The sequence below is a fragment of the Caenorhabditis briggsae genome (assembly GCF_000004555.2).
Source record: "Caenorhabditis briggsae complete genome, chrV, whole genome shotgun sequence".
NCBI lineage: Eukaryota > Metazoa > Nematoda > Chromadorea > Rhabditida > Rhabditidae > Caenorhabditis > Caenorhabditis briggsae.
The window spans coordinates 4,668,103-4,694,935 of record NC_013488.2 but is presented as its reverse complement, the minus strand read 5'-3'; the positions used below and the strand labels follow the sequence as shown (position 1 = coordinate 4,694,935).

At 38.6% G+C, this 26,833-nt stretch overlaps 7 protein-coding genes across 7 annotated transcripts; 1 reads left to right on the top strand and 6 right to left on the bottom strand.

Moving 5' to 3' along the window:
- Positions 1 to 7,922: 7,922 nt before the first annotated feature.
- CBG01201 lies at positions 7,923 to 9,085 on the bottom strand (the record flags this gene model as incomplete). Its single annotated transcript, XM_002635924.1, has 2 exons — positions 7,923 to 8,181; positions 8,955 to 9,085. 2 exons carry the CDS (start codon positions 9,083 to 9,085, stop codon positions 7,923 to 7,925), a joined length of 390 nt encoding a protein of 129 aa, XP_002635970.1.
- A 3,411-nt stretch (positions 9,086 to 12,496) lies between these two features.
- On the top strand, positions 12,497 to 17,681 carry CBG01202 (the record flags this gene model as incomplete). The annotated part of the gene is made up of 6 exons (XM_002635925.1): positions 12,497 to 12,618; positions 13,842 to 13,954; positions 14,113 to 14,226; positions 15,530 to 15,764; positions 15,803 to 15,962; positions 17,412 to 17,681. 6 exons carry the CDS (start codon positions 12,497 to 12,499, stop codon positions 17,679 to 17,681), a joined length of 1,014 nt encoding a protein of 337 aa, XP_002635971.1.
- CBG01203 lies at positions 16,047 to 16,638 on the bottom strand (the record flags this gene model as incomplete). The annotated part of the gene is made up of 3 exons (XM_002635926.1): positions 16,047 to 16,182; positions 16,237 to 16,505; positions 16,552 to 16,638. The coding sequence occupies 3 exons, from the start codon at positions 16,636 to 16,638 to the stop codon at positions 16,047 to 16,049; spliced, it is 492 nt and encodes a 163-aa protein (XP_002635972.1).
- Positions 17,682 to 19,120: 1,439 nt separating the features above from the next.
- Positions 19,121 to 19,595, bottom strand: CBG01204 (the record flags this gene model as incomplete). The annotated part of the gene is made up of 3 exons (XM_002635927.1): positions 19,121 to 19,195; positions 19,240 to 19,374; positions 19,422 to 19,595. The coding sequence occupies 3 exons, from the start codon at positions 19,593 to 19,595 to the stop codon at positions 19,121 to 19,123; spliced, it is 384 nt and encodes a 127-aa protein (XP_002635973.1).
- Positions 19,596 to 20,999: 1,404 nt separating this feature from the next.
- On the bottom strand, positions 21,000 to 21,893 carry CBG01205 (the record flags this gene model as incomplete). The annotated part of the gene is made up of 4 exons (XM_045236969.1): positions 21,000 to 21,140; positions 21,189 to 21,306; positions 21,612 to 21,759; positions 21,824 to 21,893. The coding sequence occupies 4 exons, from the start codon at positions 21,891 to 21,893 to the stop codon at positions 21,000 to 21,002; spliced, it is 477 nt and encodes a 158-aa protein (XP_045091769.1).
- Positions 21,894 to 22,087: 194 nt separating this feature from the next.
- Positions 22,088 to 24,548, bottom strand: CBG01206 (the record flags this gene model as incomplete). The annotated part of the gene is made up of 4 exons (XM_045236968.1): positions 22,088 to 22,184; positions 22,234 to 22,451; positions 22,496 to 22,636; positions 24,534 to 24,548. The coding sequence occupies 4 exons, from the start codon at positions 24,546 to 24,548 to the stop codon at positions 22,088 to 22,090; spliced, it is 471 nt and encodes a 156-aa protein (XP_045091770.1).
- A 760-nt stretch (positions 24,549 to 25,308) lies between these two features.
- Cbr-scl-12 lies at positions 25,309 to 26,085 on the bottom strand (the record flags this gene model as incomplete). The annotated part of the gene is made up of 4 exons (XM_002635929.1): positions 25,309 to 25,405; positions 25,456 to 25,673; positions 25,718 to 25,858; positions 25,906 to 26,085. The coding sequence occupies 4 exons, from the start codon at positions 26,083 to 26,085 to the stop codon at positions 25,309 to 25,311; spliced, it is 636 nt and encodes a 211-aa protein (XP_002635975.1).
- Between the last annotated feature and the right edge of the window lie 748 nt (positions 26,086 to 26,833).

Genomic DNA, 26,833 nt, shown 5'->3' with positions numbered 1-26,833 from the left:
AAACCACAAAATTTATTAAATTTGTTTGCGCACCCTATAGCCTGTATTAGAAGAGCATTTTGAAAAAATACCAAAATTTGACTGTTTCATTGAAAAACAGTCAACTTTGAAGTCATGAAAAAATATTCCAGAACTTGTCGAATTAACAATTTTTCTGCCAAATTCCATTCTGATGAGATAGACCGTTTCGGAAGAAAACCTCTGTGTTTCTGCATGTCCCGATGTCTGCCCTTTTTTTAAATCTATTACTCATGTTTCTCGCACTTTCCCAGCCTCATAAAAATCACATGGACCTTTGTGCAAAAAAATGATTGAACGGCTTCGAGTGACCAGAACATGAAGAGATTTAGAGAAAAAGAACAAGAAAAGAAAACACATCAAAGTCCATAAACTTATCGGGGGTTCCTAGGAAAACATAAACAATGCTTTCTCGATTTTTCAAACCAATTTTTTTTCAAAAATTGCAATTGTGTTCCGTTTCTTCTCCCATTATTTCCTTTCATTTTATGCCAGCACAGGAAAGCGAAAAGCTCCTATTTCTAATTTTCTCCTTTCTTTTTTTCTTCGTTTTGTCCACCCTCCTTGACTCATCTTCCCTCTCCTTCCGTGACCATTCTTCTCCTTTTTCTTGCTTTATTATTCTGTCTAGAAAAAACGAAGAGGAAAAAAGTGGGACAAGAAAAGTTATACAGCGAAGACGTATAATTGTTGCCATGTCTGAAACGAGTTGCTGCTTGAGCTATGCGGAAATCGCGGCCGGCCGACCGCATAGCTCAGCTGGTTACGGCGTGGCACCCCCAGGATTTTCCCCACAAGTTCAAACCCTCTAGGAGCATCTAGTGGTAAATTTTTTGCGTGAAGTTTTTTTGAAGTTTTTATTAGTTACAAGTTAACGTAAACGATCTATGGGAACTAGAACACCCATGCCTATATCTTCGAGCCCATAGTAATCAACCGATAAAATGATTATCATATTATCAGCAATATTTTATCAGTTGACTATTTTTTGATATCTTACATAGAAACCGAGATAAATTATCTCAAAGTAAGGGGGTCTATCTGTCTGTCCAGATGTCCTCTCATCTATTTCTATTCGCAATTTTCGCTCCTCGTAATTGAATGAAAATGAATGCGATTTCTCACTCTCCCCATTTTTTTTGCGTTTTTCACCCATAAATAAGAATTGCTTTGTTTTTTTTCATTCGCTCTCACTTTTTCTCTCGTCGTTTTTTTCCAATTCATCCATTGCGAATATTTCATCTATACATGTCACAATTTTTCCCTCCTTCATCATCTTGTTCATATCTTGTTAATTTTCCAGCATCCTTTTTCCTTTTTTTTCATATTTTCATAATTTCAGAGTTGGGTGTTTAGACTTTGACTTTCTGAAATTCCGTAGTGAAAATAGCTCGATTCAAAACAGAATAATTCAGGCAGAAGCTGAAAAAAGGAGAGGAAAAAGTTGGAAAAATGGATTTGTTCCCAACAAGCCGGTTACGACTGACACACCTTCCACAACAGGTTAGTTAGTTTCTTTTTGAAACCCCCAAAAAAATTTTTTAAACTAGCTATTCGCCGATTTTTGGAAGTTTTTTACCCGTTTTTGTCTTGAACACGTTAAAAACAAGTCTTTCAAAAACCGGCGAAAAGCTGAAAAACTAGGAATTTCCGAAAAATTCTGCAAATGCAAAACTTTCTATCTGGGTCTGTTTTACACTCTCCAAAGTTTCCAAAGTGATCGGAAACTTCATAGCCAAGCTTCAGAGTTCTGAGGTCTAAATCAACTGAAAACACGGTTTTGTATATCTGATTGACTGATAATGTGTGACAGCGGCACAGTAGCCAGTGAACAAGAATTACTGTACACCTCCATGTTAAGATGCATACTGTGGTTCCAAAAAAAATCTGGAAAATCATCCTCTTTTAAATTTCTTAAAATTCAATATAAATCTGCTCATTTTCTTAGAAAATCTGAATATTTCAAGACCCGAAACTTTAGGTGTTCTATCCAAAAAATAAGTAACTTTTTTACCCCTACACTTCCCATAACTTCTATATTGCTCATGCTGGACCCTCATAAAAGTGGTGTATAAAATTGGTGAGCCCCTAGAAAAAGTTCCTTAAGAAAAAAGGCTCTCCAAAATAGTATCGGTGCAATTTAATGAGATTTTCGGTTTGAGTAGAATAAAAAGGTTTTTTTTTGAGAATTGAGTGAATGTTCTTCGTGTTTTGCTTTGTTCTTTGGAAAGAGGCTTGATATGTAGGTCTTGAAGTTTCAGAAACAGTTGAAAGTTAAACTTTTAGGATTTCATAATTTCCCAAAGTCATAATTAAAATCTGGACTAGAGCATTTTGAACTTGTGAGCTTAAAGGTGGGGGGACAGAAGATTTTTCGTAGTTTTTTTGTAGCTAGAGTATGCATTCTACCGTCACGGTGTACAACGCTTAATGTCACTCTGCGTACAGCTGTCGTCCTCGCCTTTATGTATGCAATCGGGCGTCCGCTTTCTCTCTGCCCGCGTGGCTCAGTCGGTAGCGGCCCCGCACCTTCAACACTCGTCTCGACAAGTTCAACTCTTCGAGGGGCATCTTTGAACGGAATTTCGAGAACATTATTTTTTTTTCATGTCCCCCCACGATCAAAAGTTATGGTCCGAAATAACTATAAGCTACCAAAACAGCTCAATTTTATGAAATTTAATTCCGACTTCCTATGTCCGGTTTCCTACTTCCCAGCGTTCCGACTTCCGAACTTCCGAGATAAAAAATTTGCTTCCGACTTCCGACTTCCGGAAATACAATTTTATTTCCTACTTCCGAATTCCGACTTCCGAGTTCCAGAATTTTACTTCCTGACAACTCTGCCGCGTAGCTCAGCCGGAAGAGGCACGGCACTTTCAATATTTGGCTCACAAGAACTTTTCCTTGACTTTCCACTCCTCCGTCAATTTCTATTCATTCCTCAATTTCTGGGTCTCAAAACCTCAACTTGTGTGATTGACAAGTTTTGTGCTCCCAACCAGTATACGAATCACCCCCAAAATGCATAAATCACCGGACAAATTTTATTTTATTGTGCCTTCTTCCCCCTCCTCTCTCATCTCTTGAGAGACCAACAAAATGGGCTCATCATGATGGAGAAAAAAATAAGAACTAGAAGATAAAGAAAAAGAAATAGAACAACATGTGGTATTAGAAAATCTTTTTTTCGGAGAAAGTAAACGATCTTAAAGTTTTCACAATTTTTAAACACTCTTATGACCCTTAATTTTCTTGAAAAATAATATTCCGGGAACATCATGGTACATACATTCCCAAGACTATCAATTTCGAAAGCAAAGCGTGACTAGAAATTCTAGTCGGGCCCTTCATTTTTTTTATTGTTTCTTTTTTGATTCTCGTAAAAAGCTCGAATTTTGGTTTTTTCAAAAGTTGGAAATTCGAAAAAAAAACATATTTTTATTGTTTCATTGGAATATAGTAAACTTTGAAGTCCTCAAAATATATTTTCCAATTTTTCGAATTGTCTGAAAATTTCCGAGTATGCTGAACAAAAATAGAGCCCCGTTTTTGTAATTGACAACTTTTTTGTAGAATTCCATTCTCATGAGATATGCCGTTTGTAACCAAAAATAGGTCATAGTTAAAATCGAAATGAGAATCTGCATATAACTTTCGAACCACTTGTCTCGAATTTCTGGAATTCTCTTTTGTACCACTTTTTTAGGATTTTAAAGTTCACTATTTTCCACTGAAAATTCTTTTTTAGATTCCACAAAAATAGGTTTCGAAAATAAATAATCGTTTTCCCCTTCAAAACCAACCAAAAATCAATCAAATGGACCATTTTGAGCAGAGATACAGTCATTTGAAGTTTAGAGGCGAGAGACGCAGACACTCTAGTTTCTCTGCGCTCTCGCCAAATTTAACTCTCTTCAAAATTGAGCTAGAAGATTGATTTTTGGGTAGTTTTGTAGTAAATTTTAAGTGGATCATAATGATGTTAAATTCAAAAAAAAAATCTTCGAAAAATTAGTTTTGAAACTTGTAGTTTTCAGAAATATCAAAGATATTCCAGTTTTTTTTTCTGATTCCGGTCTTTGACAATTTTTTCCGAATATTTTCAAATTCTTATGATATTTTGAATTACCTTGGCTTCTAAATATCCAATCCTAGTTTTCAAAATTTTTGAATTTTAAACAAAAAAAAAGTTTCTGAACTCTCTTCCAAAAAGTGCAAACAATTGCTTCTCTTTTTCTATCCTATTTTCAAAAAGTTTAGGGTCGTGTGTACGGGTTAGGGGAGGGGAGGGGGGAGGGCTCATCTTCGTCGGTCTTTCTCCTTTTTCTATTCTTTTTCGTGGTCCGTGTCATTTCAACCCCTCTATTCTTTTTCCCGCCCAATCACCATATTCGCGGGTTTCTGGGAACCCGAAGAAATTTGAACATTTTTGGTTTTTTTTTATTTTTTGGACCTTTTTTGTCCAGAAAAATTAAACAAATTCAAATTTACCGCTTTTCAAAAATTTGTTCAAAATAAAATTTGCAGTCTATAAACAAAAAAAAAACAGCTAGAACAAAAAAAACACAATCAGACTTTTTTTTGGTTGAATTCAATGGTCGCTCTCCCCCCTAGAGAATAGAATTCGTCTTCTGGAACTTCCACAGACAATAGGGGGCCCTTTTTCTCTTCTTCTCACTTTCTCCAATCTCAATTTTCTTTCTCTCATTCCATGCGTTTTTTCTTTTCAAGATAGCCGCCACACAGCTGCAGAATCTGGAAATTTGAGACAATTTTTTTTCAAGAGACAATTGTCTATGTGATTTCCGATCAGTTGGGTCCCCGGCACTGATAAACTGATATCAAGATACTTGAACTTGGATTGTCGCGTTTTTTTTGGGTGGTGAAGGGTCAAGGTTTAGGCATTCTGTGTTAGTTCAGAGATTAGCGTAATTTCTTTATTCAGAATGCCAAACAAACCGTCAACTTTGAGCTCAGATATCTCATTTCCCGTAAAAGATATCAAAAAATGCCCAAGTCCTAAAATGTTTATCATAATATATAAAAAACATTTTGTCAGTTGACCATTTTTTGATATCTTTTACAGAAACTGAGATAAAATGGCTCAAAGTAAAACCAATTAGGCTACGCGGTGGTAAGAGTCGGCGACCGCGTAGCTCAGTCGGTAGCGGTGCGACAATCCTGATTTTTGGCCCTGTAGTACGTCTTCTAAAGAACTTCCACCTGCTACCTGGAGCTTCTTAAAATCCCCAATTTCTGGACCCCTAACGATATTTTCTTTCACACTTTAATGCATTTCCCCTTTTCCTAAATAACTCATTTCCTGCCATTGAGAAAACCACAATTTCAATCTTCGGCCCTCTTCAAATGCTGAATTGAAATTCATTGTCTTCCTCTTATTTTTTTTCCTCCTTTTCTCATTTTTGCTCTTTCCATTACAAATCTCTGATCTCTCATCTTATCAGATACCAAACCCAAAAAAAATGGACGTTCTTCGTCGAATTATGCCCCGAAAAATGAAACGTGATCAGTATTCATTTGAGCTGCTGAAAAGCAGTTCGAATATAGAATTATCTACTGGAGTGGGTCCGGGCACTCCGTTACCCAGAAATTTTTCCCATTATGACAGTATACGTATCGCGCCATCTTCACAGTCAACGGTGGTGAAAAAACAGCCAGTTGTGCAGGTAAGAAACTTGAAATTTTGGAGTGTTAGTCATTATTGAACGTCTATACACACTCCTTGCACTTCGAGCTCAATTATCTCGGTTCCTATGAAAGACATCGAAAAACTGATAAAATATTGGCGAGATTATGGTAAACACATTTTCAGTCGACAGATTTTCGATATCTTCTGTAGAAACCGAGATAAATTGAGTTCAAACTGTAAGCATTCATGGTAAGCTAGAGTCCATATTGAGCCTTAAACTTTATAAATGAATATTTTGCATTAAAATGTAAAATGAATTGTAAAACTTATGTATCAGGCAACTATTACTCAGAATTTGTATTATAAAAACTACAAAACATTGATAATGATTCATTTCCGAAGTTTTAAGCCCAATTTTAAGACACTGACCATTTTTTAAATAAAAATGTTTAACACTCATATTTTCATCCAATTTTATTTGTTCATTCTTTGAATTCCTAGATTTTAAGGTTCTATTATTCATTTAAATTGGAAATTTCATTAATACCAGGGGTCAAATTCCTAGAAACCTGTCTTTGTACTGTCATTTCCAATTATCAGATTTTCAGCTGTCTGTCTTTGTTCTGTCTGTAATACTGTAAAACCTGCAATAGAAGGGCCCTCTGACTTTCAACTTTGAGCCAACTTATCTCGATTCCTGTGAAAGATATAAAAAATTACAACAACTGATAAATTGTTCACATGAAGTGAGATAATTGAGCGCAGATGTGACAGCGCGCTCTTCTATTATAGGTTTTACGGTTTTTTGAAGAATAAAAGGAGATTTTTATAAATTTTTTTTGGAGTTACAGTATGCATTTCGACGTAGCGGTGTACAATGATTAGCTTGTCAAATTCCAGAAAATTAGTATTTTTAATATCTGAAAATGATTGTAAATTATGAGGGAAAAATCAGCATCAATCATTTCGTAAGATCATGAATTTTGTCACAGATTTCAAAATTTATTTTTGGACAATTTTTTGAGTTTTGTTTTAGATTTCACAATTCTTTCATCTTCTGCCTATCCCACGATTTCAGCTCACATCAGCTCTTCTCCATTTTCAGAACTAGATCTCATTATAATTCCATTTTCTCTCTTCCAGCAAACTTCCCTTTCAATTATTTTATAATTTCCAGTAACTGCTCTTTTTGCTCATATTTTATGATGAGCGCTGAAAGTTTTCAACTCATTTCCAATTAATTTCTCTCAGCTCTCTGCTTCCATTTTTTGCATCCATTCGTTTTTTTTCTGTTTTGTCGGACACTGACATATTTATGTTGTCTCGTGTTGGCATATGGACAGGAGAGGCTTGGAGCAAAAAGACGCCAAAATTTTTCTTTCTTTTTCATTCGTCTGTTTTTTCGCAGAAAATGCTGAGAAGTACTCAGAATTTATTTCACCTGTCCCCGCCAAAGTCACATTTTCTAATTTTTTTTGTCCCTCAAAATTTCAGTTTCTCGGTTTTCTTGGGGCTTTTGTGATTTTTACGAAACTTTTTCTCTCTCCCCAAACATGTGACTTCCTCTTATTTTTTGGTCCGTTTTTTCGGAAATTCAATGCTTCTAAATCTGTCCTTTCTTTTCTTGGGGACTCTCGTCTAAAAATGGACATCTAATTTTTCTAAAAACGCCAAGAAGCATAGTGTTGTGTTGGGTCCCAAGACTATCGAAACAGGGCCGCGGTCGGACGAGGTTGGCCCCAAAAATTGAGTATTTTCTAGAATTTTGCAAGAACAAAGAAGGGATTCCAAAACACGAAAAACTGAAGAAAAAGGAAAAAGAAAGCCAAAAAAAAATCTCATAAAAACTTGGCCATAAATTTTTAATTATTTTGAGCGGGACACGAACGTTTTATGGCATCCCTACAGTATGCCTCATAAATCTCGGTCAGCAATTATTTATGGAGCCACAAGCACTAATAAAACTACAAAACTACAATAGACAGAAACTTTTAAAAAATTGAAAAAACCAAAAACCTCTGTTTTTTCGAGAAGAATCTGTTTCAGAATGCAAGATTTTAATATCAGTCAACACCCTCAACCCACCCGATTTCTATCATTTTTAGTTCCAAAAAAGTCGCCTTGACAACTTTTTGGCTTTTTCAAAAAAGAAAAAAAATGAATTCCTTTGTTTTCTTTGGTCACAAAAAAGGCGGAAAACGATGTTCTATGACTTTAAGATAAGATGGCATGTGTATGTACCAGGAAGTTCTTAGAATCGGAAGGAAATGCGAAACATATCCTTGTAGACAGACTTCATGAATGGGAAGCTCAAAGTTGAGAATTTCGAATTTCCTGGATTCTGGGCTTTTTGGATTCTCGGATTACTGGATTCCTGAATTCCTGGATATCTGTATTTCGGGATTTCTGTGATTCTGAGATTCTGAAATTCTGAGATGTTGAGATTCTGAAATTCTGAGATTCTGAGGTTCGGAGATTCTGAGATTCTGAGACCCTGAGATTCCGAGATTCTGAAAATCTAAGATTTCAAGATTTCAAAATTACTGGATTCATTAGTCCCGGGGTTTCTGGGTTCCTAGATTCCTAGATTCCTGGATACTGCGATTCTATGACACTCAAATTTTAAAATTCTGAGATTTTTAGATTTTTGCATTCCTGGCCTTCTTGACTCAATAATTCTATACTTTCCTAATTTGTGGATTCCTATATTCTGAGAGATTGAGATTCTAAGATTCTGAGATTCCTGGATTTAAGATTTTTGAGATTCTGAGACTCTGAGATATTTTGATTCCTGGATTCCTGAACTCTGAAATTTTAAGATTCTCGCTTTCCCGGATTCCTGGATTCCTGGATTCCTGGATTCCTGGATTTCTGGATCCCAGGATTACTGGATTTTGAGATTCTGAGATTTTGAGTCTGATTCTAAAATTTTTTCTGAATTTTTCTGAAATACAGTGTTGTAGCAATATCTTTTGAAGTATTTTCCCAAAACCAACTATCTTTGCCGGTTTGGCTCGTATTTGAAAATTATGGCTGATCGTAACAATATTGAGAATCTGGGACGCCCGAATTACGGTCCCTGCCTGAATTCCTGGATTCCGAGATTCATGGATTCTTTGTTTTCTTGATTCCGAATTCCCCTCAAACCCAATTTCCCGAGTCATCCATCAAAGTGCACCCTACTTAAGTCCAATCTTCTCCTTCTCGTTCCTACAAAAAAGGAGTCAATCTCCTGTCGTCAATCCGCATATTCCAATTTTTCAAAAAAACGTCTTCCAACCACCTCTTCTTCTTCTTTTTTCTACGACCAGTATTCCTTCCCGTCAAACCACTCCTCCCATTTCTTCTCTTTATTTCTCCTGAAAATACCCATATATCCATTCCTGTTCTCCTTCTTTCTTCTTCTTCTCGCATGTTTTGAATGAATTAGGACTACAAAAAAAAACGTCCGCGAGGACAGAGGACACACTTCTTTATCTTCCCTGAGTTGTGTTGGTTTGAAAAAAAAAAGAAAGATATACAAAATAACAAAAAAGAAGAATTTGGAACCTATTTCTATTCCCCTTGCTTTTATTCTTGAGTACTTTCTCTTGCTGTCGGAGTTCGACAAGTAGCTAAGAAACTATGTGCTCTTCTTCCAGCAATCATTGGCGAGTATTCGCTCATCGACAGGTTAGTTTTTGGGAGTATCAAAGTTTCAAAAGACTTAAAGGGACCCGCAAACAGATCAAGGACCATTAAAAGTCAATGGACCTCAAAAAAGACATTTTGCAAAAATAGAGAATCCAAAAAGACTTTCCTAGTGTTTTTAGGATATGTCAAAAATTGAGGAACTCTGAAAATCATAAGGAAGCTAAAGGGTTCATAAAAAATAAGGGACCTAAGGGGACCCTAAAATCCATAAGGGAACTAAAGGGACCCTCAAAGACTTAAGGTGTCCATGACACCCTGAAAAAAAGAGACCCTGAAAATGAGGTACCCTGGGACCATAAAAAAGAACAAAGAACCTCTTACCTCCCACTCATGAGTGCTTGAACTTATGATCCTAGTGGTCCTCCTTAAAACTATTGAAAATTTTTTATTTTTAGTACTTCCGACGCTTCTAGTCTTTTAAGATTACATAAGCCTTTCAGTTTTATTCTTCCGCCAGAAAAGGGAACCCCCTTCATGTCAAATACCTCACATCCGGATCACTCTTCAAGAAAATTTGACCCATTTTGACGTCAAAATATCGGAATGATGGACAGCAGGGCGAAATGAGAAAAAATTAAAGGATATGTTAAAGGAGGGAAACATACGCTCCTGGAGCACTTGAGCTTGTGGGCCCACCGTTGTGCCAGCTGAGCTACTGTACAATGTTACGTTACTGTACGCCGCCACGTCAGAACACATACCGTATCCCTTCCTAAACAAAAATGTATGCGGTTTTCGATTTCAAAAAGTGACGAATTTTTCATCTAGCTTTTTTCACAGAAAAGTGTCTGAGTTATGATTCGAAACCCAAAAAAGGTGACGTTTTGACTTAGTTGTTTTAGACATAAAAAATGGGACAGGTGGATTTTTGAGTGACACTTTTAGGACATTTTTAGAGGGTTGAGCTAGTGGAAATTGGTATAAAAGCAGGTCCTTGAATCTTGAATTAAAAGTAAAAGTTTCATGAATTTTGTAATTTTTTAGGTTTCAGTTCATAGAGTTTGAGGACTTTTGATCCGCCTAAAGGATCTGAAGATGGCTAGAATCTGATTTCCACGCACATCTCCATCGTCTGATCTTTCTGATCTCAATTCTTTGGCAATTTGACCTCGAGATTCTCGAACTTTTTGAATCATTGAAGTATTTTTCCTTCCAAAATAAATTTCTCCCACTCCCTCTTCAGACCCCTTTAAGTCATTCAGAAAACTGCCCCAATATCCAATTTCATTCATTTTTTATCTTTTTGAAATTATTATTATTTTTAGAAAATTCAATTCCTGTTATTTGTTATTTTTAGGCTTCTTCTTTATCCCTATTTTTATTATCTCGGTCAAAAAAAAAGATGACGATCTTGTTGTCTGGCTAGGTGAGCAATTTTTCTAACAGCTGTCATGCCATCATCATGTTCCAATTTTTTTCGTATAGATTTTAGTGAGAGGCCATACATCTTTCGAGATCTATACGAAAAGAAAAGTACCTTAAAAATAAAAGTAATATAAGTAAAAATAGGTTAGTACTGAGCAAATAAAGGAAAAAAAGAGCAATAGTAAAAAATGATGGTGGTGGTGGTGGACCACCGGAAATGGAAATGGACGTTGTGTGCAAAAAAGTGGATAAGAAGAAAAAAATAATAAAAAGTGTATAGGAGATTTTTTTGTTTGATCATTGATACACTTTAATGAACTAATGGAGATTACAAAAATAAGCAAAGCCAGCTGGAAACGATTTTCTGGACCGTCTTAGACATATGTTTCGAGAGTCCTGGTATAGTTCGAAAAATCAAAATTTGGTACTTTGTACCCCCGTGATGTCTAAATCAGATCCAGATGCAGGGATAACGGGATGAGCCTGAAGATTCTGAGGAATTGAGACAAAGTTGCATTAAAAATATATTTTTGAAAAAAAAACCATTAGGGTCTAAAAAACCAGTAGGGTTCGAAAAGCCACGAGGGTTCAAAAAAACCTAATCAGAAAGTTTTTCCAATAAGGTATTTGAAGATACCAGCCTGTTCGTCGCGGTTCCGACGCTTCAAACAGCTGGCTGGTGCGCCTTTGGCGCGATCTAACCTATTTGTTTTAGTGTTCGTTGCTTCACTCCTCATTTTGATTTCTCTTTCACCAAAGGTCACCTGAGGGTTCCATCTCCCTAAGGGTCCCATAAGTTCCTTAACGGACATTAAAAATATTTTTCTCAACATTTCATTCGTATGCGGTTCTGGAAAAATTGAATTTGTGTGCCCAACGATGGAAGTGCCGAGTCGCTACCAGCTGAGCTACGGTGGCGCAACCGAAATATGTCATATACGAATGCGACATAATAATCACGCGCTGTGTAATCTCTGTATGTCAAAATGCATACCGTAACTCAAAAATATTCGAGACAATCTCCAGAAAATCTCCTTTCTTCTAGTCTTTAAAGGTCTCACTAGACTACACAATTTCTTGACCACACAATTTCATCATAACCAAATAAGAAATACGTTTCGTCACAACTCCAAACGTTTCCGGTCCACCAGAGACATCAGCTACAAAACATCCAAACTTCAGTACCAAACACATTTCTATTAGCAAATCTCCAAATTCGCAGACTTCCTGGCTCCTGCAAAAGAAGTGTATGTTTTGATGGTCAAACGTCACACACTGTACATAATCAGCCTATTTTGCCAGCCAATTTATTTTGGACACACTAATCCCATCTCAACTCCATTTCCTCTTTCTTTTATTTTTTTGCTCTGCTAACCCTCCCACTTTTCTCTGCGTCTCTCACTCCCTCTTCCCTAGCCACGCCCACTTTCTAAGATGTGGGACGGACCGCGCCAGTTTCTTTTCAACATATTTTTCTACGCTATCTAAAGCTAAAACTTCTCCCTCAAGAAATATGAACATGGTTCGAAACCACGTCGCCTACCATCACCGTACCTCTCTCACGTCACCGACGATGATAAATTCATATTCTGTCCCGGTTCGTATTGCAAAAAATTTTTCTTGTTAGGCCAAAAGTCAAAGCATGTAAAATTTTGGAATCCGAGCCTTGTTTCTTTGAGCCCATTTTCCGACGGGTTTCCATGGGTGATTGGTGGGGACATAAAATTTTGCTCAAGCACAAAAATTTTCATTTTCGTAGTCCTCAAAATGTCACGTCGCCAATTTCAGAAATCCGAGGAAGTGATCGATGTGTCAGAAGGCGAGATGAGCGAATTCTCATCGCTTATCGGCTTCGTCGGTGGACCACAGAAGCCGGGATGCAGTTATGGGTGAGTATTGGGGATCCTAGAATCTAAAAATAAGAGACCTGGTGGCTGCGATCTCTGACGTGCGAATCTAGAAAAGATTCCGGGTTTTGCTGCAGAATGAAGTGCACAAGAAGGAAGAGTCCCCTAATTGCTAATAGGCTAGAAAGAGCTGTGTGCTCGCACGTTCTATGTAGGGATGAAACTTCAGAAAATGCGTTCTAGGAAAGGCAAGCTGCCCAGGATTGCCCAAAGGATAGCTAAATGAACCTGGAGATTCTTAGAATTCATGACTGGTTAGCATAAAAATTTTTTTAAGCCGGAAAAGTCCTAAAAACCACAAAGGTCCAGAAAACCACAAGGGGTCAGTCTCACACTATGTTTCTGGTGTCCCAGTATTGTTCAGAAACCAGAAAGCGAATTTTGTTTTGTGTAATTAATAACTTTGTACCCCCCATAATGTCCGAATCCAATCCAGTTGCAGGGATAGCAGGACGAGCGTGAAGATTCTAAGGATTTAGGACAAGTTAGCATCAGAAATATATTTTTCAAAAAAACCACAAGGGTCCAAGAACAATCCGTAAGAGTCTCATAGCCTCCTTAAAGACCGGAAGACAACAAAAAATAGTTTTCAAACTTTTGTTCATAAAAGTTTTCGAGGACTACCGTAACTCCTGCCTCCCCTCCTTTAAATGAAAAAAATTTTTTTGAAATTTTTTTTCATTGCGAAAAATATATTTAGCCATTTTTGTCTATCTTTTCGTTCAAAACAGCTTGGAGTTCAAAAACCAAACTTCGAACTCTACCTGCTTTACCTGTCAACACTTTATGACTTTTTTAAAAAACCATTCATAACTTTTTTTCCCCCGAAAACATGGCTTCTAGATCGCCGACCTGTCACACACTTCCGCGATCAATCATCTGTAATTCTAGCTGATATTTTCCCATTAGTATCCCATCTCTCCAAAATCACATGGCCGCTTTTTGAAATCTAAAAGAAGAAACATTTTGGGCTCATTATATCGAATTTCTTTCTTGGAGGAACAAATTTCCAACAAACGCCACCCACAATTTTCGTCTCATGATTTCACTTGACATCGTCTGAATCCATCCAGACGATGTCTAATTCTAATTGAGGCCTTCCGAGAGGAGCACACTTTTCTTGAAAATTTGATTTTGTGACCTCAATAGGGAGGAATTGTTCTAGAGTATACACATATCGGATTACACATAAGAATTGCTTTTAGATTTGCACCAGAACAAGACCCAGCGTATGAGAAGGCCGTCGCCGAGTGCCACGTCATCCAGGAGAAGAAGGATTTCCATGAAGCCGTTATCCTGAAGTGTATTGATAACAAACGTAAGTTTGGAGGCTCATGGGGGGATGTCAACACTTATTTCCAGTCTAACGACTTCACGAACTGGGAAAGGTTCCTGGAAAAAATCCCAGTTCCGGAAATCCCTACGCCTGGGGCAAAGATTGAACTCCAATTGACCTTGAACCTAGTTTCTTTGCAGCTCTCTTCCCATACATGCATTTCGCACAATTCCGAAACGTGGACTACACGCATCGCGTTAAGCAGATTTCCGATTTGGCGAGAGAATGCTCGCCCACTCATGGCAGTCTTTATGGTTGGTTGAGCTTCATTAGGGGGGGGGGGGACCTTGGTATACATGTAAAGGGAAGAGGAACTTCTGAAAAAGGGGGAAGGATATGTATAGTATACTATAGTTCGGCTAGCCAGCCACAAAAACAACCACCACAAAATATTCGGATTAACCTGTCTAGCCAGAATTCCTAGAATCTCATAAATTCTAAATATCCGGCTATTTCAAGGAATTCAGAATAATTTGTTAGCTATAAAAAATTATAGGACCCATTGATTTCTTTTACCTAATTCAAGAACGTCACTTTCGAATGTTTGACCTCAATACATTTTTGTGCTCAAAATGAAAAATGGCGCCTCCCCCTAAAACATAAGCACAAAAAGATTGAGGGGACGGGGGAAAGAAGACAGAAGGCCGAGATCATAAATCTTGAAGACGTCAGTGGTGAAATATTGAGGTGAAGAATAAGTCGTTGTAGTCGTCGTCTTCTGATGGGTAAACATAACGGGGTGCTGAAAATAGATGGGGCAAAATTGACGGACCTCTAAAATAAGACAAGTATTTGCTCAAGTGAGGGTGTGTGTGTGTGTGTGTATGTGCTTCTACATATAAAATAGGCGTAGAATTGGGAAAAGGCGGTGATCCAGTTGTTGTTTTATTGTGATGAGGGGGAGGGGGGGGGGGGGGGGGGGGTGCCACAGTGAGAATTTGATTTTTGAGGTGTCTCAAGAGGATTTGAACGACGGGAGGAGATGAGGGATGTTGTTTTGAAAGGTTCAAAGCTCAAAGTTATAATTTGTTGATCTAAGGAAAGCAAGAAAAAATAGTCCGAGTAAAAGAAATCTCGAAGAAAAATTCCGCCCAAATTTCGATCGGAAAGTACGAAATTATATATTTTTCAACCTGGCGAAGGCTGTCGTAAATGACGGCCGATCGACCTCAGTCAGCGAAACCGCGGCCAGCGGCTTCGGGACCAAACCTGGGCTAAACATGGTAAAAAATCTATAAAATGATACCGAACTGTGCCATATTTAGAACCAGAAGCCGCACAACGGTCGGCGGATGCTTATTAGCTGACTTGGCTTCTTTAGGACCTCTGATTTAAAATTCGATGTTCTGCTAAAGTTGAATTAAATAACAATTTGTAGATCTCTTCAAATTCTACGTTTTAATTTTTGATTCACACAGATTTTCCAAATTTGAACCAAGTTATGCTTCGGTCCGTGGTTGGCCCCGGCCAAGGGCAGGTTGCCGTGGACCAACCAGAAAATTCTATAGCTAACTGAAACCCCGAATTCATAAGATCACCCTCATCTTCTTATTCCAGGCTGCTACGACGAGGTCTACTCAATTCAAAAAACCGCGAGCGTCGGCGAGAATCGTCTTCCAGCTCATCGTCACGCCGGATACATTGTCATCGGATTCAAGCTTCTAGAGGACGCCGGCAAACAAGGCAATCTGGAAAAGACATGGCTACAGTGGAGCGGCGCGCGCGAAATCTACAAGCACTCCCCACGATCATGGAACTTGAGGCGGATCTCGTTGATGCGGTGTCCAACACAGTAAGCGAATTTTTTTAAACGAACAATTTATTTTCAAGTGTTTGTTTCAGTCACAAAAACGGGGTCGCACAACGCCCGTTCGCTTACATTCTGATGTGCGAGTACGGTAGCATTCTACACCCATCGAACACTATTCAGGCGTTAGACATTTGCGAGAGATTACGGGTCAGAAATTGTGGACATATTGCTTTATATCAGGTAAGAGATCAAATCACAGGGATTATAAAGATAATGAGTTATGAGAACATGATTTTTAAAAATGAAATGATTAAATGATTATCACTAGCGGCGAGTGTTCTTCTTTTTAGCTGCCTTCTTTTTGCTCTTTTTCTTTGTTTTTGCATCTGTCTCGTCAGCGTAAATTCTTCTAGAATAGTGCATATCCATACTTGGGTGGTAGCCATCACGGAATCCGGAGCTGAAAATTTCAAATTTCTATATTGAAAAAATCTGAAATATCTCCAAAACTCACGACGTTGAAGCATCAGCTCCATCATGTCCCCTAACACCTCCACAGTTCGGAACACTCCCGTAAACCGTCTCCTTATCCCAAATTTCCTGCTCCAACTCAACTACCGCCGTTGACTCTTTCATTCTATGAATTCTCATATAAGTTTTTGGGTCATGTCCATAGCCAAACACATCTTGGTCGAACTTGTAAATTTCTGGCTTCGTGAGAGATGAGAAAAATGCGATGAGCTCTTCACGGGATGGTAGATCAAAGATGTTCCAGCCTTTGCTCTGGAATGTTTTCTTTGTTTAAAGCCTCACAGTTCTTTTGACCTACCCATGTCACCTGAGCGGCAATCTTCCGCATACGCTCGCGACATCGTTCTGCCTTTGCTAGCAACGCTGAATCGTTCAGCAAGCTCATCGAGAGGCTGAATTCTGAAATTTGAAAAGTCAAAAGTGAAAGAATGGGTGAAGCGAGATCAACAACGTCTTCTGACTTTGCGAGGGTGTGTGAGACGCAGGATGTAAAAGTTGTAGCCAATTTTCCTAGATATTGTGGGGTGCATAGAAACGCAGGCATAAAAAAATTATTTAAAAAATGGGAAGTGGAGGAATTGTGTTCTTATAATCATAGGAAATGGAAACGATCAAGAATTTAAGGCTGATAATAAAAGACACCGTACCATACATGTGCACTTTGAGCTCAATTTTCTCGGTTCCTAAAAAGATACCAAAAATCTGTCAACTGATAAAATATAGGTGACATCATGATAATTACTTTATCAGTTGGAATTTTTCGATGGCTTTTCGAGGAATCGAGATAATTGAGCTCAAAGTGGACGTACAGGATGGTTTCTTCTAGAAAATTTATGTTCACCTTCAATAGGGCATCTTCAACTTTGAGCTCAATTATCTCGGTTCTTTCAAAAGAAATCAAAAAGTGGTTGACTAACAGAATGCCTATTATTTTATCTTCAATATTTTATCAGTTGACAAATTTTTGATATCTTTCATAGGAACCGAGACAATTGACCTTGAAGATGGTCGGCTTTTATTAGAGCAAATACGATGATAGAAAATGTTCTGCCAACAAACGGTCAAAAAATTTTTCATGAAAACTTTATCAGAGTCGTAAAATAAATGATTTCCTGTTATCTGCATTTTATCTTATAACTAACTATTCCAATTTTCCAGGTCCTCACCGCGTACACCTCCCCAGGACCCCGTACTTCCGCTCACAACTCTCCATCCCGTCAAGCCGCGGCTTTCGCCCAATCAGCCGCTGCAAAACGTGCACAAATGCTCCGTGGATTCTCCCAGGACGTCGAGCCGCAACCAGTACTAGAAAGCTCCACAATGCGTCGGAACAGAATGCTCAGAACACGCGAACGCTCGTTCCAGTACCCCGATGAGTACTATCACGCTTATCAACCACACCAATTCGACCCACAGGAGCAATACTAATCTATTTTTGGCTCTACCTAGTATTTAGTACCTATTTTTTTCCTGACATTTCCCAAACCGCTATATTTTTCGTTTCTCTCTCTCCAGATCCCTCACCCCGGGTGATTTTTCTTAATAGTCACCGATTCCCGTCATAGTCTCACACCACTTCACACATTTTTTATTTTTTCATATGGATAAGATGTAAAAAAAAAACTCAACAAACCAATTTGGATAAAACATATTTTTTGGAAATGAATGTTAACAAAAATTAACAAAAAAAAAGAATAAAAATAAATAGTATGGAGCTCGGGGCTCTGTTTATAATTATTGAGGGTTTTGTGTGGAAAAGGGAGAAGGGGGAACAGAAAACGAGGGAAAGAGACACAAAGAGAGCGCCAAGTTGCTATGGGAACACTTGAGACAGAATGGCTGGGGTACTTCGAATGTAGGCAATCAAACAATTTGTAATTCCCGTATGACTTTCTTTCAGTGTGATTTGTTATATAGCGTGTTAGAATCTAGTGGCCGACTCTAGATTTCATGAGGTTTTTATACAGTCTGGTGTGATTAACTTGTCCGTTTTTCCATCCGTTGTTCAGCACCGAAAATTGCAATGGTTTCAATTTTTCCTGAACTAGCAAACCTCGAAACGTCACACTTGTGAATCAAATCGAAAAATGTGTGAAACAGCTTCAAATATACAAAGCTCTGTTCGAAAAACCATTTAAATACTCAAATACAAGTTTTTGCTTTTTCTTCCATGCATAAAAGTGCAAGGCTGTTACTTTCGAAACGTCGTACTTGCGAAACGTCACACATTCGAAACGTCGTCTTTCGAAACGTCGCGGAGCCGTTAAAAAATGAAAAAACCGCATGTTCACGGAAAGTCACGTCGTTCCTCGGCCGCTTTGGCTGGTTCTCCTTTAACACGTGAAAGTTCTGGTTTTGTTTTATCTGATTATTGGTTATTCGAAGATATACGACTTCACCTGGAGCGTAAGGACTTTAACATTATCGATGAGAAAAAAAAATGTGCTTCAGTAATACTTTGATTCGCGCCCATCCGGCTTTTGGAGGGATGGTATCCACGAGTTACCTAAATGTTGACAACATGTTGTGGATCACGACGGTACATACTGTCAATCTTGGATTAATCTTGTTTTTGTTTTATTTAGTAATTCAAAAATGGACAGTTACTTTCCTGCCAACCTAATACAACGACTTTTGAAAATAATTATACAGTCGATTATATGTACAAAGATTAAAAGTTAGACACACAATCCGGAAGGAATCTCGCATGTGGATCCAGAAGGACAGGAAGAACATGTATCTCCTTTTTGATAGATGTTAGTATTAAGGACATTTCCTCTGAAAAATTTGATTAGAGATTCTGCAACTTGGTTTACTTCGAAACTCACTGCTTCTGGTACTGGCAAACCACTACAACTTTGTAGTAGTCATATTGTTTTGCATCCTTTCCGCAGTTCTATGTTTTGGAACTCTTTGGCCCATGCTTTCGACGTTTCGACTCCCTGAATACTATGACTTTTTTGATAGGGAACTTTCTAAAACTTACACTGTTATCAAGATTTGGAGATTGAGCGTACCATATTGTGTAGAAGTTTTCTCCGACTCCTTCTGCATTTGAGTGAGAGTTTGGACACTTGTCAGCATGTTCTTGAGCAGAGCTGCCAAGATACGTATCCCATTTCTAAAGAATAAAACTTTTCAAAACCAAACTGACACTTTTAACCCCACCATTTCACGCATGTTGACAGCTGCTGGTTCGAGTGTTCCCTTAGCAGTATAGGTTCCTTTGGCAACAGCAGATCTTAGATCATTATGAACCTTGGTGATGTTAGCTCGACCGCTGGTACTGAATTGGGCACTGCCACATCCAACGATGACAAGAATAAGAAGAGCTGACTTCATGGTTGACATTGAAATGTCGGTTCAATGGTAGTGATCTGGAGGTAACTTTTATATTAGTTAGCGGCTTGTCAATTCAAAAACCAAGTAATAAGGACATACTTTAGCAAGTTTTGCAATTCAAAAACATGAGACGTGTTTTCCTTATTAAGTACAAACATTTTGCTTTAGGCGCGTAGAAGTCCGTCTGTTCAAGTTTTGACTTCTTGACGTTTTGAGTACAAACCTGCTCGTTGCAGGTTTATTGCCAAATGAAAACCGGTACAAGATGGGTTCATCTTGTTGGCGGGTTGAAATCTGACAACGACGATAACAATTAGTGCCTGCAAAATGCAGTAACTGTTTCATCCAAAACTATGTGGTTCAAAATCACCGGAATGTTTTGAAAACTCCACGCTCTCCTAAATTCGTAATGTTAACTTGTACATATGGTTACCGAAGCCTTTAATTTTACTGAAAACCGATTTCCAGTAAAATTCCAAAATTTGAGATCCAAAGTAAGTGAAAAAAGTTCTTTTCTGGAGAAAACATGCAAAATTTGTTGACAAAAATAATTTAAAAAAGCAAGCGCGCCCTGTTGCTAACAGAGTTCCAATCCGGGACAGTTCGACACCGCATAGTTCGAATTCGTAGCAGTTCGATTCTGTTCTTGTTCTGTTCTGGGCGTGTTCGAAAAAGGGACAGTTCTAATTCGAACGAGTTCGATTTCGGAAAAGTTCGAATTCACCGTACCCTCCTGAAAATCGCTCAAAATAACTTTGGATTACTGTAGAAAGTTAAAGGCGCATGCTCGTTCCGAATTCTGATTTCTATGATTATTAGATTTTTTTTCAATCGATTTTCAGTCATTTCCGGTCGTTTTTCGACTAATTCTAGGAAGAAAATAAAGAAAATTCGATTTTTCAGTGTATTTTTTCGATTTTCAAGCTATTTTCGGTGTCTGCGCCTTTAAAACTACAGTAACCCAAGTAATTCATGATTTTTCTTGTATTTTTCGCTGAAATTTCAAATTTCACAGGTAAACTGCGAACGGATCCGTTTCGGTGTCCACTAGGTTTTTTATCCGTAACGGGTCCGTTACGGGCAGTTTCGCGAATCTGAGTTCGCGAACGGATCCGTTTTTTCAACATTCGCAATCGGACAGGATACGGAGTTCGCGAACGGACCGGATACGGATGCAGCTGGAGGTCGAGAGATAGCTTCCATGCTCATTCGCGAACGGATCCGTTCCGGATGGCCGAGTTGTGAGTCCCCTAGTGACTTTTCAAATTTTCAACGATGGACATCTACTAAACATCTACCGACTAAAACGTTGGAAATGAGACAATTTTCAAAACCCGGAAAACAAAAAATATAACTAATAGGTAAACAGTATGCTGCATTTTCGGAAAATTTCCCAATTTTTTTTCAGATTGTTCTGGTTCCGGTTGGTCGTTCAACAAAAAAAAGATTTTCATAGTTTCTTGAACTTTCTTGTACGTTTGATTGTTGTTTCTTATATGTTTTCTTAATAAAGTTCCGAATACTAAGGGACTCGTCGAACATAGCCTAAAAAATCGATTATCGATTATCGATTTTTTTAGCACCACCCCCAACCTTGCTAGTAGCCTTCAACATTTGCTTGAAAAAACCGTCGGATTTTTCCAACGTAGATTTGAAAGTTTTGAAAACATAGCCGCCTACATCGATTTTTACAATTTCGTCGAGCATTTTGCTGGAAATAATCAATGTTTTTGTTTGAAACACAGGTGATTCGCGAACAATCCGTTATGGATTCTCCGCCATTCGCGCGCGGATGAAATAGGAATCGTATACGGACCGTACGCGAATCCGTAACGGATCCGTTTCCGACTCATTCTTTGAAAACCCCCGCCGCTCCTTTTTTCAGTTTCTCTTAATTTTTGCTGAGTTTTCATGATAGTTATAGAAACAGCTCTGGCCATACCCTCATAAGTCTCCGAACATGGCATTTTCTGGGCTTCTGGCTTCAGCTTGCACAGTTCCACTAGTCCACCCAACAAATAGTACTCAGCTTCCTTCTGAATTTCAGTGACGTCTTCTGAATACTTCTGAAGATCCACGTGGCCATCTCTCATGAAATTGAGGATCACGCGGAAGTGTTTGGGACGCGATCGATGAAAATCGCTCCGGACTCGTCTTTGGCAACCTGGAAAATATAATTTTATTGATTTTTTGAAGTTTAAAATTTTACCAGAATTTCAGTCTCCAACATCGTTTTGAAGAATCCGTCGAATTTTGTGAGCGTGGATTTCGAAGTTTGAAAAAGAGAGCCTCCGACATTCAGCTTGATGATATGGGACATTTTGTTACCTGAAAAATGCGAAAATTTACAAAAAATTGGGGCGAAAATCGAGTCAAAAAGTATTGTTCTCGAATTAGATACAGGAGTGATTCATTAACATCAGTTTCAAAATAATACAAAAAATTATGAAAAGAAATATACAAAGCTAAATATAGAAAGAGTGGAAAAAAAATTAGGCGCACAATCCGGAAGATGTATCGCATGATCCGGAAGTACATGCTGAGCAAGGTTCTCCTTGTTTGTAGATATTAGAGCCAATGGAGTTTCCTCTGAAAGTTCATATAGAGCTTCTGCAATTTGATTCACTCAAAAACTCACCGCTCCTTGTACTGGCAAACCACCTGTACTTTGTACATGTTGTTCTTTGTCGAATCCTTTCCGCAGTTCTTACCACCACATCCGACCAGATTAGTCTCAGCCCAAGCCATCTGCGTAGCGGATCCGATTCCAGAGTTAAAAGTAACTTCATCCAAAAGAATCGAGGTCCACCCGTAGTCTTGGAAATTCTCCTCCCATGAGTTCGATGCTGCGACTCCCTGAATAATGCCACTTTTTTCATTGTGAAGAATCTAAAACTCACGAAGCTATCAAGATTGGTTGATGGGGCTTGAGAGGACCATGACCAGTACATGTTCTCTCCAACTCCATCTGTTCCAGAGGTGACATTTGGGCAGTTATTGGTATACTTTTGAGCAGAGGTGGCAAGAGACGCATCCCATTTCTGAATGTCGAAAAATATTCAAAACCAAACTGAAACTCTTACCCAACCATTTAACGCATGTTTGCTGCTGCTGGTTCGATTGTTCCCTTAGCATTATAGGTTCTTTTGGCAATCTTAGATCTCAGAACATATTGTGAGCATTGACAATACCAGTTCGGCCGGTGGAACTGAATTGGGCATTTCCACATCCAACGATGACAAGAATAAGTAGAGCTGACTTCATTATTGAAATGTCGGTTGAATTTTAGTGTGATGGGATTGGCTTTTATATGATTCTAGTTAGAGGCTTATCAATGCAAAAACAAGGTAATAAAAACATGTTTTTGTTATTAACTGCAAAAAAACCTTTGATCTAGACACTGACAAAATGAATTACTGTTTCTAGATGTGTTTAAAACCTCTAAAAAATTTAGAAAATTTTTTGTATTAATTAGCTCAGAAATACGTAGATAATCAAGAAACATTAGAGCATAAAATTCGGATGAATCTCTGAAAGGTTCATGCCTACATGTTGTATTAGGTTGGCGGGAAAGTCTTTGTCACTTTTTCAATAGTTTATTTCTCAAAGAAAAAATAACCGAATAATTAATTATATTGTCCATCATTATCAACAACATGTCTCCAACGTTCCCTCAATTTATGGATTCCATTGCGGTAGAATCCAGCCGGGCGTGAGGCAAAGTATTGTTTGAGTGCCGCTTCGACCGCTCCACGGGAATTGAAGCTTCTTCCTTCGAAGGCACGTGTCATATCGCCAAATAACCAATAGTCGGAAGGAGCAAGATCAGGAGAATACGGGGGGGGGGGTGAGGGAGAACATTCCATCCATATCCCATCAGCTCCTGCTTCACTTGTTTCGAAACATGTGGGCGAGCGTTATCATGTTGACAGTACACTTTCTTGTCTTTCAGGGCCGAACGGTCGACTGCTTTCTTGAGGTTTCGTAGTTGAGTAGTGTAGAGGTCTCCAGTTATTGTTTTGCCCTCGGGCAGAAGTTCCCAGTAGATGGGGCCGTCCACTCCCCACCACACAGAGAGCATAACTTTTTTCGGATGAAGGTCGGGTTTGGGGACATCCTGTGGGCTCTCTCCTTCTCCAACCCACTGGGATTTCCTGTGGTGATTATCGTAGAAGACCCACTTCTCATCTCCGGTTATTAGCCGGTCCAGCCATCGATCGCCCGCGTGGAGAGTGAGAAGAGTAATCGAATCGTCGACTCGGCGGTCAAGGTTGGCTTGAGTCAGGTGATGAGGTATGAATCGACCAAAAAGTTTTCTCATTCCAAGAGACTTCAAACCTTCAAGGACTGTGCTATGGTGAACTCCGAATGTGACAGCTAGTTCACGGCTAGATTGAAATGGATCCGATTGCAATGCGTGCTTCAGCTTGTCCAAATCCAACTCACGGGGTCTCCCAGAGCGATCCTTTTCATCGAGCGAGAAGTCATCTTTTTCGAAACGATGGAACCAATTGCGAATAGTATTGTAGTGAGGGGCATGTGTGTTGTACACATTCTTCAAGAAAGTTTCCGAATCCTTCATCGTGGTGTGAGATAGGAAGAGGTAAATCAAAACATGTCTGATGTGAATAGCAGTGGGAACAAACATATCGTTTCAATTACAGATGAGGAGCAGGGAAGGAGATGGGGACTTGTTTATATGGAAGGTTCTTATCACCTTGTTATTCACTAGAGTCGATATCATACACAGCCTCCATATACGAGAACAGTGATTAAACAAACAGAGTGACAAAGACTTTCCCGCCAACCTAATAAATTAATACAGGTAGTTGCACGACGAAACATCGGAGTACGCGAGGAAGCAGTCTCTGTTGGGATTCTGTTCAAATTTGATAATGAAGGATTGGCGAAATTGGTAGATTTTCGTGAATTTCGAACAAGAATCCGAATCATTGGAAAGTCTTAGTCTCAGAAAGTATCGAGACAAAAGAAACCGTAAAGCCTGTATAAGAAGAGCTGGCTTTTCTATTGTTCCAAGGTACCTCCAAAGATCTCTTCTATTAAAATGGACCTTTTTATATAGTTTTCATTATATGAGACACTGGAACATTTGACTTTTCGATATATGTATTGATGATTACCAATGAGGCTCTAATGTTATAGATTAATGGGGATCTGACTGAGAGTTTCTGAAAACTGCAGCGTGAATGAATCCCATGCGTCTCGCTGTAGATGTCAAAACGCAAAAATGTCGAGCTATCCTGAAAATACTCGAATATAATGACCCCTTGTCCCTGTTGAGACAATTCATCTCAATTCCTTTCACACATGAAAAAGTGGTTAACTGGCGGAAATATTTTGGATTTTATGATAAAAATTTTGTCAGCTGTTTGCTTTCCGATGTCTCCCACAAGATACAGGATGAATGAGCTCTCGTATGACGTGTTGACATTCATCCAGTTTCCGTTGAAGGGTGGTACATGCTTTTCTGAATTCGAAGTACAAACCTGTTTTGTCAGCCGAGCCTATATATTTACTGAAAACCGATTTCCAGTGAAAATTAAACAATTTTGACGAAAGTGCGCTTCACTGAACAGAATTTATTATAGTGTATTATGTTCTCGAATTAGATACAGAAATGATTTATTAACATCGATTTCAAAATAATACAACAACTTGTGAAAAGATATATACAATGAAAGCTTAGAAAAAATTAGGCACACAATCCAGAAGAAGTATCGCATGATCCGGTAGAACATGCTGAGCAGGGTTCTCCTTTTTCGTAGATATTAGTATTAAGGATATTTCCTCTGAAAATTTAGTTGAAAGGTTCTGAACTTTGGTTCACTTCAAGACTCACTCAGACTTGTACTGGCAAACCACCTGTACTTTGTACATGTTTTTCATTGTCGAATCCTTCCCGCAGTTTTTAACACCACATCCAACCAGATTTGTCTCAGCCCAAGCCATTTGAGTAGCGTGTCCAATTCCAGAGTCAAAAGTGTTCTCATCCAAAAGTATTGAGGTCCACCCGTAGTCTTGGAACTCTTTCTCCCATGAGTTCGATGCTGCGACTCCCTGAATAATGTCACTTTTTTCATTGTGAAGAATCTAAAACTCACGAAGCTATCAAGATTGGTTGACGGGGCTTGAGAGGACCATGACCAATACATGTTCTCTCCAACTCCTTTTGCTCCAGAGTGGTCATCTGGGCAGCCATTGGTATACTTTTGAGCAGAGGTGGCAAGAGACGCATCCCATTTCTGAATGTCGAAAATTTTTCAAAACCAAACTGAAACTCTTAACCAACCATTTTACGCATGTTGGATGCCATTGGTTCGATTGTTCCAGCAGCATTATAGGTTCCTTTAGCGATCTTAGATCTCAGAACATTGTGAACATTGACAATGCCAGTTTGGCCAGTGGAACTGAATAGAGATTGAGCACAGGCACATCCAACGATGGCGAGAATAAGAAAAGCTGACTTCATGGTTGACACTAAAAAGTCGGTTGAATTTTAGTGGTTTGGGAATGGCTTTTATACGAGTTTAGTAAGCGGCTTATCAAATTAAAAACAAGGTTGTAAAGACATGTTTTTGTTATTAACTTCAAAACTTTGAAATCTTTGATCTAGACACTGATAAGACAATCTGTTTAATTTTTGACTTGTTTTGACGTCTCGAATAGACAAGCCTGCTTGTATTCATTGTCAAACGAAAACCCAAAAAAAGATATGGTCGTCTTGTTCGCTCTTTGGCATCTGACAACCGACCGCAACAATTGCTGTGTCTTCAAGAAAATACGAATGAATTTTGAAAAGGCCTTCATGTTGTGAATTCATCCGGGTAGTTGAACAACAAAAAAAAATACACAAGGAAGCAGTGTCGGTTGGGATTCCTTTTCAGATTTGAAGGAATTTTCGTCTATCGTAGTGGAGCTCTAACCATGTGAGAACGAGTTCCAGGAAAACAGTTCTTCCGGATCATGCGATACATCCAGTGTTTTATACCGTAACAATTATATTAGAAGGTCCTTTTTAAAAGAAGGGACCTTTGCAAGTACCTTGGAACAATAGAAAAGCTAGCCTTTCTTATACAGCTATTACGGTTTCTTTTGTCTCGATACTTGCTGAGACTAAGACTTTCCAATGATTCGGATTCTTGTTCGAAATTCACGAAAATCTACCAATTTCACCAATCCTTCATTATCAAATTTGAAATGAATCCCAACAGAGACTG